The sequence below is a fragment of the Hibiscus syriacus genome, unplaced genomic scaffold (assembly GCF_006381635.1).
Source record: "Hibiscus syriacus cultivar Baekdansim isolate YM2019G1 unplaced genomic scaffold, ASM638163v2 tig00110152_pilon, whole genome shotgun sequence".
Lineage (NCBI taxonomy): Eukaryota > Viridiplantae > Streptophyta > Magnoliopsida > Malvales > Malvaceae > Hibiscus > Hibiscus syriacus.
In genome coordinates, this window is record NW_024062604.1 from 360,494 (window position 1) to 379,845 (window position 19,352).

Here is a 19,352-nt window from a genome sequence, read left to right on the forward strand (position 1 = left end):
TAATCTGTTCATATTGATTTCTTTTGTTTGCATTGCATGATCAGGCATAACCAAAAGGTGTTGACTTGAAAGACTGTTCATCAAATTGGAAAGAATCATAAATGGACAAAAGTTTATGATCGAACAAAATATGACGCGGCCAAGGAAATACATCCTGAAGAAACTACGAGGATCGGGGAAGTTCTGTACATAGAGAACCGGTTATATTAATACCAAGGTATTACACAAGGATCCTACCAGATTAATACCAAAAGCAGTCTATGGTAAGAACATCAGTCAGGGCATTCAGAGTGGAGGTTTTTATGAAGCTCAAGCATGTTATTTGAAGGACTTGAACGATCAAAATAAGAAATTGAGCACAGAAATGAAAACCATGCATGAAGATTTTCAGAAGATCAGTCAAGCTTTTCGAAATGCTGGCATAGGAAACACCCCAGAAGAGTGGATAACAGGGGTCACCAAGTTGAAAAAGAATTGCAATATATATGAGGATATTGTTCAAGAACTTCTTGGACAAAAAGGTTCTCTTACAAGGGAAAATGAGCAACTTCGAGAGTGACAGAAGATGAAAGAGAATGTCATAGAAGAAGTTGCAGTCCAGACAAGCATATGGTTCTTAAATGATAGATTAGCTGATTTTACAAGGAGATGAAGCAGACTGAAGACTCAACTTTTTGAGCATGAATGGAGACTAATTTGGCTTTGGAGAAGTTAGGAATGAAATATCCCTACATGTAAAGTTTTGTTTGATGTACCGAAACTTTTGCGTTCAATGAATCTGTTCTAAGATGATCACTCTTGAGTAACACCTTTTCATACATGCATTGTATTTTGCATTTGTACATTTTTACGTTTGTATTTACATTTACATTTTTAAATTTACATCATGCATTAAAACATTTAATTAAATAATAATGTTTATTTATTTTCATATCAAGAAAAGGGCAGTCTAATATACTGGATGTCCTATTCTGGTATTTTAAATAATTTACATTTACATTTTTACATTCACATATTTACATTTGCATTTGGCATTTGCATTTTTTATGTCATAATACATTAAAACATTCATTCATTAAAATAAGGATTTCAAACGAAGTGATCTTGGTTTTTCCTTGAATCAAGAACGCTCAGCACGACCAAGAAAAATGTCTAAAGAAACTGAAGATAGGCTAGCCAAATTGAGATAAAGTAAGATTTACATAATCACAAACTCCAAATGCATAACATAAAATCTAAATTTGATAAATCAACATGCTTCACATAACACAAATGTATGTCTGGTAGATCAATATTCAACATATAACATTTTTCGAGATTTGGCATATCATATTTCACATAATAATAACTTAAGCATAAATTAGTCAGTCACAGATCACATCATAATCAACAAAATATACTAGACAACCAAATAATTCACAAATAAAATGTAGTTCCCGAGAAAGACACGCCTCAACAAAATAACTAACTTTGATCGTAACGTCTCCCACGATCAGCTCGAACATTCTATCCACCCGAATCATTTCCTACCGAATGAATAAATAAATATTCTAAAATAACAACGGCGTAAAATGTAACAGAAATTATCAACTAGCACTCACGGTCAACACGAGTAATACATGTTGGTTCGAAATTCACGGGTAACGACGGAGGGGGCGGTAATTCAATTCTCGGCTCGATTTCTGCTGCAAAAATTACGATGACTAATTTCAGTTTCTAATAGAAAATTTCTAGATTATTCAAACAATCTAATATCATTAATAAATATTTTTGGTTCGAATCAAAAGTTGACAACTGGGGTTTTTGGTTCAAATAAGGGGTTGCCTAAATAAGAAAAAGAGGTTGTCAGTCAGCTACTCCCACGACCAACTGGTGAGGGGTCTAATGGCAGTAGCCACGACCGGCGATGGTGACTACACAACAACACGGCAGGGGACAACGATGATAAAGAAACGCCAGCATGCAGCAGGGCTCCCATGGCCCACTGGGGGTTGCTCAGGCTCGGAATCGATGACCATGCCTTACCGGAGCAAAGCCCTGCCACAGTGAGATCAGATCAGCCGTGAATGACCTTGTATGCGACTTTGTATGAATGGTTTAGCTACCAAATGGGCCGACGTTGACAACAAAACTCGACGAAGAGACAATGAAAGGGTTCGGATGGTCGGACAAAAACTCGACGAAGAGACAATGAAAGGGTTCGGATGGTCGCTAACACAGACGACTTACCAAGTCACTAACGGTGACGAAGAGTGGCGTGGAGGAGGGTGTCCCTGCTAGGGTTTGTGAAAATAAAGAATGACGAAATGATGGGCGTCGCGTGGTTTAACAGAGGATTAAAATTGGGTTAATTACTGGGTAGGTTCTTGGATTATTTAGCTATTAAATTAGCTTCCACTTTATCCTTTTTTACAATTTGGTCACCAATCTCAATTTAAGGATTTTGGGACAAATTTTCTAAATTTTAGGGTTTCAAATTAGGAATTAATTTGGGTGTTACATAAGAGGTAAAAAAGGAGTGTACTAAAATTTTTTTAAGATCCAACGATCACAGATGACAATTGATTATGATCGATGTCATCACAGAGAGACTTTGGTTGAATTCAAATGTCAAATTCATATTTTATTGAAAGTTTAGAGTACAAAATAGAATTTAATTTAAATTTCAAATTTCATATCAATATTCTATCTACAATTCATGAGTTAATTTAAAAAAATAATCCCTTTTAACTAATATGCTATATCATCAAATTAACGAGATTCAGTGATCAAAATATAGTAATTGATAATGTAAATGATTAAAATTTAATAAATCGTTAATATAAACAACCAACATTTCGCTTTTTAAATTTGATGAAAAAAATGTATAAATATGAAAGAAAAATTATTATACTCAAAACTAACCTTCGCGCTCGAAGAAACCCTAGATTTCCCCCTTGAATCCATTGAAGGTCTAATTTCCCGATACGAACCCAACTTTTTCTTCAGAACTTGTCGGGTTGGATGGATAGCAAAAACCCTAATTAAATTTCGCCGGAGAGTAATAGGAAAATTACAATGGACGCGAAGGACATCCTTGGTCTACCCAAAACTCCTTTGTCAATAACCCAGGAGAAGAAATCACGTCCTCAGAAAGACTCCCAGAGAAAACCCGATGGTATTTCACGCGAGGTAACAAAAGGAAATTTGAATTGTTTGCTTTTCAAAATTTTTAGCTTGCATTGAGCGAAAGACGGCTACTTCCCTACTTGAATTTACTTTTGGGTGGAATTTGTAGGTTTATGCCCTCACTGGAGGGGTGGCTCCGCTTATGCCTTCAATTGACGTCTCTCAACTGAAACGACGCCCACCATCCGACGAGAAGGTTTTGCCTAGACTTCCATTGCTTGTTAGACTGCAATTTTTTGTTTGCATTTTCTTTCGAAGAAAAGAAGTTGATTTAGAGACATGTATATTTATATATTTGCCCTGATGAATAAAAGATTAAATTTGAGTTTCATGGAAATAACTTTGTATGTATCTAACTCTTGGGAAGTGTCTGCAAACAAGAAAACTAGTGTAAGAAACTGTCAAATGGTGGTTCATGGCTTCATGCTATGATTTAAGGCGTGCTTCTTAGTGATTTTGAAATTCTCTTCAGATCACATGGCAGTGGCTTCCTTTCACGAGCTCTGCCCGAAAAGATAACTTGGAACTTTACCACTGGGTAAGTATCTTTTTCTAGATAAAGCTCCCCCTTAACTAAGTGGGTATTTTTCAAGGTGTGAGTCTCTCTTATTTCTTTCAGGTGAGAGTCGTAAATGGTGTTCCACCGACAGGGGATTATTCCTTTGCTAAGTATAACAAGGTATGCACAAACCTGTTATTTATTTATTTTGCTCTTTCCATATTTACTGTAAACTAGTTCATGCTATATCTATCTCCCTCTATCGCTATGTTTTTATGCATTTGTTTTTCATGCAATTAAACATGCTTGTCTGGTGTATTGCAGTCTGTTGATGTTATCAGATACACAGATGAGGAGTATGAAAAACATTTAACTGATCCTGTATGTATCAACTTGAGGCTGCAGCTCTTGTTTTTATTTTTCTGCCAATTGTTATTTCTATTTTTATCTTTGAAAATTTGAAATGGTCGAAGTGTATCGTAAAGTCAAGGCATGTATTTGTGTTTCCAACTTTCCATTAATTCAATTTGCCTGGTTAATTCCCCCCACCCCTGATAATTAGAAATGGACTAAGGAAGAGACAGATCAATTGTTTGATCTGTGCGAACAGTTTGATCTCCGCTTCATCATTATAGCTGATAGGCTCCCGACAACCCGGACTGTTGAGGAACTGAAGGATCGTTATTATAGTGGTACTCTATCTAATTTCTGGACTATCTATTGGCAATCATCCATATACTTCCTTGATGTTCTATTTACTGTTTGGATTTGCATATAATTTTGTTTTAATCAATCTTTGAGATGTTATATGGTTCTCATGGTGATTATGGTTCTATCTTTATGTAGTGTCTCTAGCCATTCTGGTTGCTAGGGCTCCATCACTTGGCGAAGTTCCAGGGCATCCTCTTGTTAAGGTCTGATATCAATATAAGTGTAACCTTTTAAACTATTTACCTTTTTGTTTTTGTTGCAGTTTTTAGGAAGTAGGAACAAAAATAAGTTGTTATTGTATATAATGTTGCACTAGGAAATTATTTATTTTCAATTGTTATACAGTATCTCTGATATTATTCTCTGGTATAGGAACCCTACAATGTTACTCAAGAGATTGAACGCAAGCGTGCTTTATCGATGGTCCTCTCTCAAACAAAGCACCAAGAGCGGAAAGATACTGAGGTGCACATTTTTTTTTCTATGGAACCTTTTCTGCCGTTTATTATGTGATTTTCCCTTCATTTATTTGTGTGTAGGCTTGTTGGTTGAATATCTAGAGTTCTTCACTACTCTATGGTTTTATCTGCAGGTTCTTGCTGAAGCAAAAAGAATAGCCGAGTCACGTCTGGCTGCACAGGTATGTATCAGCCGAACAAGTTGCTATTGTGGTGGTTGCAATTGCCATTGTTGGACTTTAAATATGATGTCTATTAGTGCCACTTGAGTTTTCAATTGAAGTCAAAAGGCATAAGATTTTCAACTTGATTTGATAGTCACATATGTTGTACGTTAGAGAGTTGGAAACAGTTATGAATCTTATGGGGTGTGTTGTTTTTTGTGTATTTGGACCTGGATTTCTACAGTCTAGAATAATATAGCTTTCTATGTATATGCTATTCAGGCTGCCGAAGAACCTGATATTCCTGCCACTTTAGATATTGGTCCTGAAAGTGCTGAGAGGGCTGTTGGTTCTGGAGATACTATATCTCCCTCCAATGTTCAAGTTCATGCTGCAGCTGCTGCACCATCTACCTCAGTAATTGCTGATAATTCCTCAACTCTTGCTTCCTTGCGTATGGTATGTGTAGCGTTTGGTCTTCTGTTTTCTCTTCTCTCTTTCTCTCTCCATCAAAGAATAAATAAATTCAGAATGGGAAATGGCTCCTTTTATCAGTAAAAACATATTTAATTTGACTTGTACTAAATGTTCTCCCTTTTAATAATTCATTTCATTTTGCGTCCAATATTTTTATGGTCTGATTAGTACCTATGGCAATTACTTCTTGGAAGCTTGTATGGAAGAAAGGTTGTGTTTGTTTTCTAAAGTTTGTTACATGATACTTTTTGGTATTCTAGAGTTCTCTAACTGCTTTTATATTATTTTCAGCTTAGAGTATACTTGAGAACTTATGCACTGGAGCAAATGGTCCAAGCTGCCAGCTCATCTGCTGGACTTCGGACTATCAAGCGAGTTGAGCAAACCTTACAAGATCTTGGGGTTTGTCTCTGCTCCCTGAAATTTTAATTATGTGCAGATATGTTCTTTTATCAGTTATACTAAATGTATCATGACCAGACATGAAAACTCTTTCTAATGCGTTCTTGTTCTACTTGCAATTTCTATACATGAAGATTCCTGTGTCTATATGTGTGTGTGTGAGAGAGAGAGAGAAAGAGAGAGAGAGAGAGAGGGTGTTTCTCACAGGATTTCATATTATGCACCTATTAAATCTTGCTTTCTCAAATTGTAAGGTCTCTTTATGTTTTATTGGAGATGGTGTAGAGATTCAGTAAAATAGATACTTCTTTTTAACTCAAGTGTGCTAATCTGTTATTGTTGTCATTGTAAAATGACCCTGCTTTATTACTTTTAATAGTTATTGTCCATTTAGTCTAGAAATATATCCTTTGCTCCTTATTTCTAGCCATTTTCTTGTCATTCAATTCTAAATCTTACAAGCATTCTTCATTATTTTAATTTAAGATCTTCCTGAGTTGGGTTTAAATTATATTAACCTTTTACAGGTTAACTTAAAGCCAAAGGTTCCAACAAAGGCTGTTTGTGCTGAACATCTTGAATTAAGAAAAGAAATTCTAACGCTGCTAAATCTCCAGAAACAGGTATTTTGTTTTCATATCTTAAAATTATGGGTAAACTATGTCAGTAGTCCCATTCGTTTTCGGTCTGACCGACTTTGGTCACCGGTTTTTTAATTAAGTGTCCTTGGTCCCTTACGTTATCGGTCCGTCCGGTTTAAGTCCCTCGGTCGTTAATGTCCGTTAACCCATTAACGAAAGTATCACGTGGCAATTAAAAATTAAAAGAATAAAAAAAATCACCTGTAAAACAATCTACAGTCACTTCTTCTTCTTCTTCTTCGACAAATCCAGCCTTTCTGTAAATCGATAAAACCACTTTAAAAGTGAAATAATTCAGAGTGAAACCATCAGATGTTATTAGATGAAAAAGACGAATTGCGTCTTCATGAAGATCATTATATCCACGAGCCTCTATATTGGCAGTCCATGTCATAGGACCCTTAACACGGATGGCATCAAATACTAACTTTGCACTGCTGATTAATCCACAACCACTGTACATCTTAACCATATCAGCCGAAACGAAAGGAATCGACTCAGTTTTTCTTCAAGACTTCCCCCATGAATCTCCTTCCCAAGCTTTACAGCTTTAAGCTCACTGCAAATGTTGAACATCCTAGCCATTAACACCGAGTCTGACCTGTGTTTTGACAACTGCATTGACGTAAACACACCTATTGCTTCTTGAAAACACCCACTCTATGCATATGGCTTGATCATGGCTGTCCATTTTTGATAAGAATAGGGCCTCATTAAAAACCCCTTCATAACCATCAAGCTCCGAAAAACTCCATGGCCATTGGAAGGAGGAAAAGAGTGCCCAAAAATTTTATTGCTAAACATAAGGAGTACATCTAAGAACAGATCAGATAAAGTACAAAAGTTCCCTATTAAACACCCAAAACATACACTCACCTCACACTAGACTATGCCCGGTTATTTGCTTCCCCATTAATACATCTCTTAACAAGCCTAGTTATTACATTGAACTGTATCACTGTCTTAGCAATTACTCTAACCAAATTAACATAGAGAATCGGGCATGTCTCCGGATTGTTCCACTTCAACGCAATTGAGGAATCACTTTCTAAAATAAGACTCCCCTTATCCCTCCACACCAAATTCAAAAACAAATCTAAACCAACTTGAATTGCTTTAATCTTGGCAAGGATCAGGGGGCCTGGTCCGGATGCTCTTGAGAAAAACCCTAACCTCTTATTTTCAGCATCCCTGAGCACATCGCTAATACCACTGCACCTCCAGTCAAAATTAACAGCCCCATCCACATTCACTTTAAAGAATCCCAGAGGGGGGGACACCACTATGGCTTAGTCGAACCAATCTTCGAAGGAGAAGAGTGCAAATCAGCCATGTTTAAGTCTCCCGCGAGGCAATCAAGAGGGATATGGAAATTTGAGTTCTTAGCCAAGAACCATGAAGCCACCCTATACTAACCAGAAAGAAAGATTAGTCTGATCCAGCCTACCATTCTCGAACACCATATGATTTCTACAATTCCATACAGTCCACAAAACAACACCCGACACAAATTTCCAAATATTCAAATCCGAAGTAAATCCAACCAGGAGAACATAAAACCTTTGGGATTATTGGGAAAAACCGAGTATAAATTGCACAATCGTAGAAACCACACCCAAATCCCCCAAACAACTTTGCATGAAAAGAACAAGTGGATAATTTTATACAGTTTGTATAGTTGCAAGAAAATTAGTTAAAAATATGAGTGAGAGAGTCAAAAATTTAGAGAGAGGAGCGAATGGTCAGTTTGCTGTGGGGGAGAAATGGACGATTTTTGTTGATAATCTTAGCAAGAGGGTTACAAGAGGTGAATTAAGGGAAATATTTCAGCATTACGATCAAGTTGTGAGGATTTTCATTCCAAATTTTACTCAGAACCCGAAATACAAGAACTACACTTTCGCGTTTGTTCAGTTTGCAAGTGAGGAAGGGAGGAGGGCTATTCAGTGTGTTAACGGAACTTGGATCGACTGGGAAAAAAGCTTCAGTCGGGTTAGAAAAATATCAGAACAACAGAAATAGAGAAGTTACTGAAGGCAGGTCTACGAGGGATGGGCCAATCCCAATAAGGGTGGAGAAAACAAATGGTGAGAAGCACGCTGGATCTTCGAGAAACCTGAGGGATAGTAGATCATACAAGGAGGTGGTGGAAACGACCAATAGAGAGGATTGCGGAAATGTCAATAAAGAGGATGGTTAAAGGTTAAGGAAGGCTGCTAATGGGATAAGGAATGTTTGGGAGATGCATATCTCCTCGGAGGATTCGACTTGGGTGAAAAGGTCTTTAATAGGGGTAATCAAGCATTCCTTCGAGCAAGAATTTGTTCAAAAAGCTTTGGCAAGTGAAGGAATTCAGGTAAAAATAGCGAGATGGGGCTACGCATGGAATGCATGTGTTGTAACCTTTAAATCGATTGAAGACTACTCTGATATATGGGTAAGAAAATAGGAGGAGATCTGTTTTTGGTTTGATTGGCTGGAGCCATTGCTAAACGAGGAGGGAGTTCCATTGGCGTTCTGTCTCGTGGAATTAATGGGATTACCGTTATTATGCTGGAATGTAGAGTTCTTGGAGAAACTTGTTCAGAAATGGGGAAAGTTCATTGGCATCTTGGATTTTTCAAAGAATAGGTCAGATTTATCGTCGGCAAGAGTTTTGATCAGGGTCGCCAGTCCGTTTGATGTTCCCTGAAATGGTCACAATAGGGTCTTACGGCAGATCATACAAGGTCAAAGTCATACTGGGATCGGTATTTTTAAAACCGGAGGAGTTTTCCGGGGGGATTGATGGTGAAAATTCAAATTACGGGTACAGTGAAAATCATTTTCCCGAGGAAGAGTGCGGCCGCCGTCTGACTTTGGAACAAGTTGAAAATTTTAAGTCTTCTGAAGACTCTATGCTGAAGAAAGACAACTGGCATGATCAGGAACAGAGGAGTAGGTTGCAAAAGGGGGATAGGGAGCAGCTTTTACCAAAAAAGTCAAATATGGATATTTTAGATGTCGGGTTGTCAGATTTGCGGGGAAAAGGAAAATATCCTGCTGGGGAGCATGCGAGACTTGGTTTCAGGGAAGAATTGGGCCTAGACTCTCAAGCCCAAGATTGTAACAATTTGATTTCTGAATCAAGCATGAAGATTCTGTGTCCTCCAGGGCCTGCGTATAATCTGAAATGGATCGCCGAAGGGTCCAAAGGCAGATTTATTCCCCAATTAAACAGGGAATGGATCAAGTCCAATGATGAACCGATAAAGGACGTAGTGGTCTTGGACAACGAGGTTAGGAATGCAAAAGGAGTGGACGAGGAAAAGGATGATGTTTCAGCTAAAACTGTTGGAACTCAACCAATGGAATTACGTAAGGGAACGTTTTCTAATGGTCAGAGGAGCTGGGTCCGTTAGTTCATTTGTCCAGAAGTTTGGCTTTGACGAGTGTTTCGGTGGGAAGATGGAATAGAGGAACTGGTAATAGAGTATATAGAAGATCAAAAGATAGAAAATTTTGGTATGATCCGAAGATAGAAGAAGAGTTGTTGCGACCAGCTGAGGTACTGACCAAAATAGAAAAGCTTCCAATCCTTTATTGACCACCCAACCGATCCCAATTTTAGAGGAAGATGGAATAATTAGCGACGATGAGGAAGGAGGTCCCTCTAAAATTGTAGTAGGAGACTTGGACCATCATTCAGGGAGTATAGAAGTGCCTCGATCAGATTGTCAGTCTCGAGCAGTTATAGGGAAAGAGAGTAGGCGACAAAGAAGGATTTTGACTAGGGAAGCTTTGGATGTGGCTAGTTTACACAGTTTCTTCTCCCTCCTTTTCGATGTTTTTGGAAGAAGCAGTGGCTACGTGGGAGGTTAGTACGATGCTGGGGATCTCATTTAAAGAAGGCATTTTTAGATAAAATTATTGATCTTGAGGAAGGATTGGGGGTTAGTAGGAATTGTTGAAATAAGGGGATTTGTTATTGTGCTTTTTTGATTTGAGGTTTTTGGGATATTTGTTATATTTATGAGTAACATTAATATTATTTCGTGGAACATAAGGGGGTTGGGGAAGAAGGAAAAAACAAGAGCTGTAGCTAAGTTGATCAGGAAGAATAAGCCGAGCATTCTACTTATTCAAGAAACAAAGCTAGAAAACTGTTCTATGGCTCTAAGGAGAAGGATAAGGGGTTGTCTTCTCGAGGGATGTATTTTTTCACCAGCTGTTGGGTTTGCAGGGGGTTTGCTGGTAATGTGGAATGATAATGAATTTAAAGTGTCCAGTAGTTACTTAAGTAGCAGGATTATTGCAATATTTGGGAAGTTTAAGAATGTTGTTGAAGAGTGTGTGATTATGAATATTTATGGTCCCTCCATTGAATCTGAAAAGGATGAATTCTACAGGGAATTATTGGAGTTTGTTTCAGCCCAATCGAATCTACTTTGTATTGGGGGGGGGGACTTTAATACGTATCTTGATCCGGTTGAGAAGATGGGAAGGTCTCAAAACTGGCATTCTGTTGATATCTTTAGGAATTTTCTGCAGCAAACAAATTTAATTGATCTTCCGTTGGTGGGAGGAACTTTTACTTGGTGTAACAACAGGGAAGAATCAACCTGGGTTAGGCTCGACAGGTTCTTAATTTTTGGTAATTTTTTGACCTGCTTTCCGAACGTAGTTCAAAGGCTACTGCCTAGGTCCATATCAGATCATAATCCGGTGTCATTGGAGGATTCGTATGTAGACTGGGGTCCTAAACCATTCAGATTTTACAATTATTTATTAGAGGAAGAAGGCTTCGAGGAATTGGTTAAATCTTCAATGGTTGACTTGATGGAAAGGAATAATAGAAGGGGTATCTTCAGTATTTTACAGGGAACTAAAAAGTCGATTAGAAACTGGTCAAGTAGGAAATTTAATGGGATTTCAGACTCTATTGAAACTTTAGAAGGGCGAATTAATGAGTTAGAATTGAAGGCACAAGGTAGTAATCTTTCTCCGCAGGAGTGGGACCAGGTGAAGCAGTTTAGATCGAATCTCTGGAGGTTGTATAGAAATACTAGATTTTTCCACTTGTGTGCTCTAAACAGAAACAGGAGAAATGCAATTACTAGTCTGAAGATTAATGGGACTGTAATTTTAGACCCGTCTCTGATCAAGACCCACATTTCTGATTTTTTTAAGACAACTTTTAATTCCATTTCTACAATGGAAGTGGAGAATTTATTTCTGGATTTCTCTAAACTGTCAAGAGAACAGTCTACAAAAATAGAGAAGTTTTCAGAACATAAAGTTTGGCAAGCTATAGCATCCTTGGATAGTTCTAAATCTCCTGGTCCGGATGGTTTCACAATGGTTTCTTCAAGAAATGCAGGCCAGATTTAAAGGAGCAAGTACTGGAATTTTTTAACTATTTTTATTTCGGAAGGATGTGGGAGCATGGAGTAAATCACGCCTTTATTACCCTAATTCCGAAAATTTTAAATCCGGAAAGTGTTGAAGACTATCGACCAATTAGCCTTGTAGGAAGTTTGTATAAGATCATATCAAAAGTTCTATCCAAGAGACTTAGCAGCTGTGTTGGTGACATTATCAGCCCTTTCCAGTTTGCGTTTATACCAGGGAGACAATTGTTGGACTGTGCATTTGTTGCAAATGAAGAGATCGATTATTGGAGAAAACAAGGTCTACAAGGGGTTGTTTTCAAAGTTGACTTTCGCAGAGCATACGATTCTGTTGAATGGCCGATTTTGAACAGAGCAATGAAGGAGATGGGCTTTGGTATTAGATGGTGCTCGTGGATCTCACAGTGTCTCTTCTGCTTCAATTTCGGTTCTGGTGAATGGTTCCCCATCGGAAGAGTTTACTATGGCTAAAGGACTAAGACAAGGTTGTAGTCTCTCGCTGCTCCTATTTAATATTGTAGGTGAGTTGCTGCATTTGATGCTAGATAAAGCAGTTGACAAAGGACTTTTCCAAGGTTTTGTGATTGGGAATTCTGCAGATTCACTTCGGTTATCTCATCTTCAATTTGTCGACGATCTCATCATTTTTTGCCAAGCTTCACTTACTCAGATTAAAAATGTCAAAAGGGTGTTGAGGATTTTCAGTATAATGGCGGGGTTGAATCTAAACTTAAAGAAGAGTAAACTTTTTGGTGTAAATGTTGATGAGGATATTTTATCAGACTGGGCATTGGAAGTGGGTTGTTCTGTTGATCGTTTTCCCACAGATTATTTGGGTCTTCCAATCGGTGCTAAGAAGAATTTTGAAGCTTTATTGGATCCTGTCCTTAAAAATTTTAATTCAAAACTAGCTGGGTGGAAAGCTTCTTCTCTGTCCTTGGCTGGCAGGACAGTTCTATTAAAGTCAGTATTGACTTCCCTGCCAATATTTTTCCTATCTTTCTTTAAAATGCCTTGCAAAGTTGGGAATAAATTAAACTCCTTAATGGCCAGATTTTTATGGGGTGACAGTGGGATAAAAGGAAGATCCAGTTGGGGTACAGTATGCAAACCAATGAACAGTGGTGGCCTTGGGGTTCTTGACTTGAATCTTTCTAATCGGGCATTATTGAGGAAATGGGTGTGGAAGTTCGCAAATGAAAAGTAATCCATATGGAAAAGAGTGTTATGTAGTAAGCAAAATATTAGTAATACTATGTCTATTAGTAAGGTCATTTCTCCAAAATCTTCTTGGAATTTGAGAAGTATTGCTAATTATTTTTTGAAGAATGATTCGGCGGGTGAGTGTCTTAGATCATTTTCGAAGTTGCAAGTAGGCAATGGTAAGTCCATATCTTTTTGGACTGATCCATGGGTGGATGAGGTTCCTTTAAAAATTATTTTCCCTAGAATTTTTGCACACTCTACTAACAAATGGGGTAAGGTTGCTGATTTTGGAAGCTTTGAGTTGAATGGTTGACAGTGGAACATTATTACTAGGAGTAATTTGTCTGATTGGGAATTGAACAATGGTTGGATTTGATGATGAAATTAAAGGAAATAAAACTCACTGATTCGGTTGAAGATTTTCTCTCTTGGTCTGCAAGTGGTGATGGGTTATTCTCAGTAAAATCGTGCAGGAAAGCTCTTGGTAAGGAAGTTGGGGGTATTGATTTGTGGTCAAAAGGGGTGTGGTTGGGGTTGGGTTTGTCTCCGCCTCGTGTAGAAGCTTTCCTATGGCAGTTAGCTCACCAGAAAGTTACAGTTAAAATGGAGTTAGTGAAAAGAGGAATGTCCTTAGAAGAAGATATTCTCTGTCCTTTCTGCAAGGAACATGAGGAATCTGTGCAACACTTGTTCATTTCGTGTTTTGTAGTTTGGGAACTATGGAATAAATTGGCAAGCTTCTGGGACTTGTCTATTGTGCTACCATAGGACCCTCCTTCCTTACTTAATTCGTGGGGGAGTTTGAGGTTGAATTCATTGATTTGGAAGTTTATCCCGGGAGTCATTTTTTGGTCTATTTGGAAAGCAAGGAATGCGATTGTGTTTGAAGGTTTAAACCTTGATAGGCTGTCTCTCTTTTTCCTTGTGAGATTTAGGTTATCTAAATGGTTCCTAGCCAAGTATCCTAAATTCCCTATTCAGGAAGATCTGCTAATTAGGGATCCATCACTTGCTGATGGTATTTCTGTTCCTAAACCTAAGGATCATTCTGTTATTGGTTGGCTTCCTCCACCTGTTGATTTCTTAAAGATGAATGTTGATGGAGCTGTGAGGTTAAATGACTCGATTGGAGGTATTGGAGGCATTTTAAGGGACTGGAATTGCTGCACTCTTTTGACTTTTTCAGAGAATATTGGTCAAGGTCCCCCACCAGTTGCAGAGTTAAAGGCTATTAAAAGAGGCATCGAAAATTTTCTAGCTTCAAGTTGGTCTGCTGCCAGTAGATTGGTTGTTGAGAGTGATTGTAAGTCGGCAGTGGAGTGGATTCACACCCCGTCTTTGGCACCAGTTTTCATGTTGCCTCATGTTAAAGAAATTGATCCTTTCTGAAAAGGTGGTTTTAATTAGGTTAATTCTAAGGTCTTGTAATGGGGAGGCAATAGTTTAGCAAAGCAGGGGATCGGTTGATTGTATGTTTTAGTTATAGTTTATTTTTCTATGGCTGTAGGTTTTTGAAGTAGCTGAAGTTGTTAAGTCTAATGTAAAATCATCTGTTGTATTGTTAAGTCTTATGTAATTCCGGTTTGGTAATAAAATGAGGCACTCTTTTCCTCCCTCCACTACTTGATCCTTTCTGTTAGGAAAGGGTCAACTATGAGGGAGGTTTTTAACGAGGCTTCCTATTCCTATCAAAAAAAAAAAAAACAAGTGGCACACCAACTCTGGCTTCGGCTCCAAACCACAGACCGTGCAGAGAGAATCCTCGATTCCTCGAACACCCTGACTCAGTAAGACAATCTTAACAACCAACTTCTGGTGGAGCACCTGCCAAAGAAAAACCTCCACTTTTGGAGGAGCTAACCCAACCCAAACAAGCTTTGACCAGGACAAATCCGGATCGGACATGCTAGATACTAAGTTAATGCAAGATTTAACCGAATAAACACCCTCCCCGTTTCCCTTCCAAGCGTAGCAATCATCCACCTCCAATCCAAGACGGACACTATCCAACAAAAACAGCAGTTCAATCCATTGATCATATTCACTATCCAGCAAATTCCGTCTCATTTGAATGTCCCAAACCCACCTCCCATTGCTTACACATTCAAAGAATAATCTAAAATGCCACACTTTGAGTACATAATCATCAAGGAAGTGACAACAAATACATTGGGAAAGAAACAATTCTTTGCAGCAAAAGCATGAATCTCCATCCCATGATTGAGAGCCCTCAGCCTTGAGCAAACAGGAAGAATTGTTGAAACCGTAACATCAGGCTTAAACCCTTCCTGTTGCATCCGTACAACTGATCGCAAAGCATGCTTAAGCCTCCCATTTGATATGTATCCCGACATCAAAGCAGTCCAAGAAATTGCATTCCTTTCTTCAGAACAATCCAAGGCTTCCCCCTGCATCCTATTATGAGCAAAACCCACAATCCTCGAACACGCGGTGAGCGAACTTAATCTTCCTGCATTTAAAGTACAAGTCGATCAATCCCATCCTAAACATTGAACTATTAATGAAACCATATTTAAACAAAAGGGCATGAGCCTTTAAGCCTTGTCTAAGCGTTGATGCACACATGAAGCTCTTAAGAAGAGTAGAGAAGTGTACTCATTCAATTCGATCTCCAACGACCTCATTTCACAAAACATAGAAAGCACATCCAAATATCATTTTCCACCCAACACAATACTCCCTCTAAGCAAAGCATTCCAAGAATAAGAATTGTTGGTAGTACATCCATCAAACACTCTTTGGGCTTCCTCGATGGAGCCACAATTTGTGTACATGTGAGCCAGTTTGGCACGTAAAAACTCGTTGCTTTCGAGCCCATTGGTGTGAATGTGAGTGTGGATTTGTCTTGTTTTCGAGCCCATTGGTGCGAATGTGAGCGTGGATTTGTCTTCCGTCGGCTATGGAGTTCAGCACAAAGGGGCGTAGTGGTAACAACTCTGGTGAAGGAGCAAAAATTAAGAGATTCAAATTTAATAATTGGAAGGAAGGCCATACAAATGCTAGTAATGGGTACAGAAGTGGATGCTTCACGTTATTCATTGAAAACCTACCAGAGAAGATCCATTAGAAGAGACTTGGATCTTTATTTTGCACTTACAGTCATGTTATTGATGCCTTCATTCCTAACAAAAGAAATTCGAAAGGTGTTCGTTTTGGGTTCATTCGCTTTGCAACAATCGAAGAAGCAAGGAAAGCGATATCAAAGATGAATGGTGCTCATATTTACGGCAGCAAAATCAGAGTCTTTTTGGCTAAATATAAACCTCGACAGTCTTATTGGAGAAAGTCCTCGACAGTCAACGTAAGTCTGGGATGGAAGATGTTTCGAGGAATAAACACTGTGAAGTTGAGGGTTTTGTGGACGAAGATAAACTTCACGTGTTGAGTAACTGTCTTGTGGGGTGGTGCAAGAACTTTATCAAAATCGGTGATCTTGCTAACCAAATACAAGCCAAAGGACTAGCTGGTTTCACGCTAATGAGAGCTGCTGGAAATGTAGTTCTAATGGTTTTTGAAGACTCTGATTCGTTGAGAAGCGTAAAGGATGATAAATTAGAGACTCTTGCAAAATGGTTTTTCAAAGTTGAAACTTGGTCACATTGCAGTTAAGTGGGGCAAATTATTAGCAATTGACAAAAGCTGTGAGTTTCCATCGTCTTTTGATCATGCTAAAATTCAAATACTCACAAAGGATCAAGTGAGAATTGATAGAGTTGAAGGTCAGTGCTAATTTATTCAAAATCATGGTTCATGAATTTGATCTTTCATTCAAACCAAATTCTTGGGTCCCTGAAGATTGCAATATTTCATTAGAACTTGTTCCTTCATTTGGATCGTAACTGTTCTGCAGCTGTATTCAGAGGCGCTTCTTTTAGATTTTTTTGGTTGCAAGTGTTGGTTTTTATTTTGTTATGTTCTTTTGCAACTTGAGGTGTATTTTAGAAATTGGGTTACTGTCTTTGGGGCTTTTTGTTTGATGATGGGAGATTTTTAGGTGATATGGTTTTTGTAATGGTGTATATTCCCGTATGAGGTTATTCCGTGTTTTCACATGTACTTCGTGTTCTAATTAATAAATTATGAGGCACTCTTTTCTTCCTTCCAATGTTCTTCAACATACTTCTAAGTATATGGAAGAATACGAAGGGAGTTTTTAATAAGATCTCTAACTTTTATATAAAAAAAAAGGATTTGGTGCTAACACAAGCGGCAAGGAGGGAAGAGAAGGTGGTGGGATTGAAAGGGATGCCTTGTCCGTCAACATAGTCCAAAATGAAATAGTGATCGTTGACTGTTTTACACGTGGGTTTTTTATTTTTATTTTTTATTTTATTTTTTAATTGCCACGTAATACTTCCTTTAATGGGTTAACGGACATTAACGGCGGAGAGACTTAAATCGGACAGGCCGATAACATTAGGGATCAAGCGCACTTAGTTAAAAAACCGGTGACCAAAGTCGATCAGACCGGAAACAAATGGGACTATTGGCATAGTTTTCCCTAAAATTATTTGTAGAATGGTAGTCTTGTTTAAGCTCATTTTTTTTTTATAATATATAATCCTTTAATGCAGTTGGGTTGTACCATGTTGAGATCTATAGTTCAACAATTCCTGCAAAATTATTGTATAACCCCGTTAAAATAGTTCACATCTCCATTTCCACTTACTGAATTTATTATTTAAGAAAAAAATAATGAATGTAGTCATGTTATTTCTCATTTTCGTGAGTCCTGAATATTATATTTTTCCTTTCAAGTAGGCAATTCTGAAAAACTATATCATTCATTGTACTTTAACTAATTCTAGTGGGGTTTTAGATTTGGAATTAGACCTCAGTTTGGAATTATGATATCAGTTGTATACTGAAGTTAAGCCGAGGCTTTAAAAGTGCACAAATCATGATTGATTAGAATAGTGTACGGTATTGTAAGTGCTGTGCTGCTTTCACAATTTCATGAGTTTTGTCTTTATAACAGTTGCAATACAAGGAGGCAGAGGGTTCATCTTTCCGTGATGGTTCCTATGGTGATATGCCAGGTTCTTCGAAGGTTGAAAATCTGTTTCTCTGATCCCTTTTATTCTCATATAGAATTGTATGTGTGTGATTATCAATGGTTCAAATATTGAAAATTTGGGGGTCTGTCATGAGCAGCGATCACAACGTGCTGTAGATCAGGATCGTACATTTGTCCCCGACTCTATTAGTTTTGGAGGTAGTATATATCTGATCTTAATTTATTTTTATCTGAGATAGGCGAGTTTAGTGGTTTTGATTACTTTCATATTTGATAGTAATTCCAGGTGATAGAGGTGTAAAAAGAGAGCAAAAACGAAAGGTATGTCCTAATTATATTTTTAAGTGTGTAGTATTTTCTTTCCTTTGTGGATTCCTTATGTCCTAAGTGTGGAATATATGTGGTGTTATGATGTGGTAGGGACCTGGGAGAGCATCTGAGACCCCATCTTCACCAGCAGGAGCTCATAAAAGGCCAAGAAAGATGAAGGCTTCTGATCTATAATATAGGGCAAGCGACCAAATTGTTTGTTGCCTCGTACAGGCAAATGATGATGATATTGCTTTGTTCGAATCGGCGAAATTCTCACCAGCCTGGTTATGATTCCTGGCAAAGATTTCAGGGTCATTGGCAGCCCCTTTGTTAAATCTAACTAAGGTCGTTAGAAGCAGTTGCAGAAGCTCCATCTTTTATCTCCACCCACCCCTCTTTTGACTAGGCTTCGTTAGTTGGAACAAAGTCGATATATTTGTGAACGATATGCATAAAGCCTCCGAATCCAGAAAACTCATTTGCTTAGTCACTGTTAGTATTACCGCTCGTGGATATTCCATAATTTCGAGGAAAAAAGCATGTGCTTAATTACTTGATTTTGTAAATGATTAGGCTAACCTGTAGGAGGCAGGAGATGCCCTCATTGTTTTCCTCATGGTCATCTTTTTCTCCAATAAGTTCTATCATTTTTAAAGTATCTAGGTGGCTTAGGGTTTATTTTTGATCTTTTAAATCATATAACGGGTTAACCGAGTATGAAATCAATTGAGAAATGATCTTTTTAAAAGATGATAAATATTATTTTTTCCATGCCTTTTGTCATTCAATATTTTATAGTTTTTAAAAATAGGGTAAACATAAATGATCCCGACTATAGGTGGTGTTTTATTGAATCTCATGAACTATCAAAAGTTATAAAATGATT

The 19,352-nt window shown here is 37.9% G+C and overlaps 1 protein-coding gene across 2 annotated transcripts; it reads left to right on the forward strand.

Moving 5' to 3' along the window:
• The first annotated feature begins 2,890 nt into the window (after positions 1-2,890).
• Positions 2,891-18,983, forward strand: LOC120215694 (SWR1-complex protein 4-like). Of its 2 annotated transcripts, XM_039213300.1 has the most exons (17): positions 2,891-3,171; positions 3,278-3,364; positions 3,641-3,706; positions 3,788-3,847; positions 3,992-4,048; positions 4,230-4,359; positions 4,514-4,581; positions 4,751-4,843; positions 4,971-5,018; positions 5,283-5,459; positions 5,769-5,879; positions 6,407-6,502; positions 18,116-18,187; positions 18,292-18,352; positions 18,441-18,475; positions 18,575-18,660; positions 18,735-18,982. In XM_039213300.1, exons 1-16 carry the CDS (start codon positions 3,058-3,060, stop codon positions 18,656-18,658), a joined length of 1,359 nt encoding a protein of 452 aa, XP_039069231.1. In that variant the 5' UTR covers positions 2,891-3,057; the 3' UTR covers positions 18,659-18,660; positions 18,735-18,982. The 2 variants fall into 2 exon arrangements, with proteins under 2 accessions (XP_039069231.1, XP_039069230.1); XM_039213299.1 differs by having other exon boundaries at positions 18,432-18,475; positions 18,575-18,983.
• The last annotated feature ends 369 nt before the right edge of the window (positions 18,984-19,352 follow it).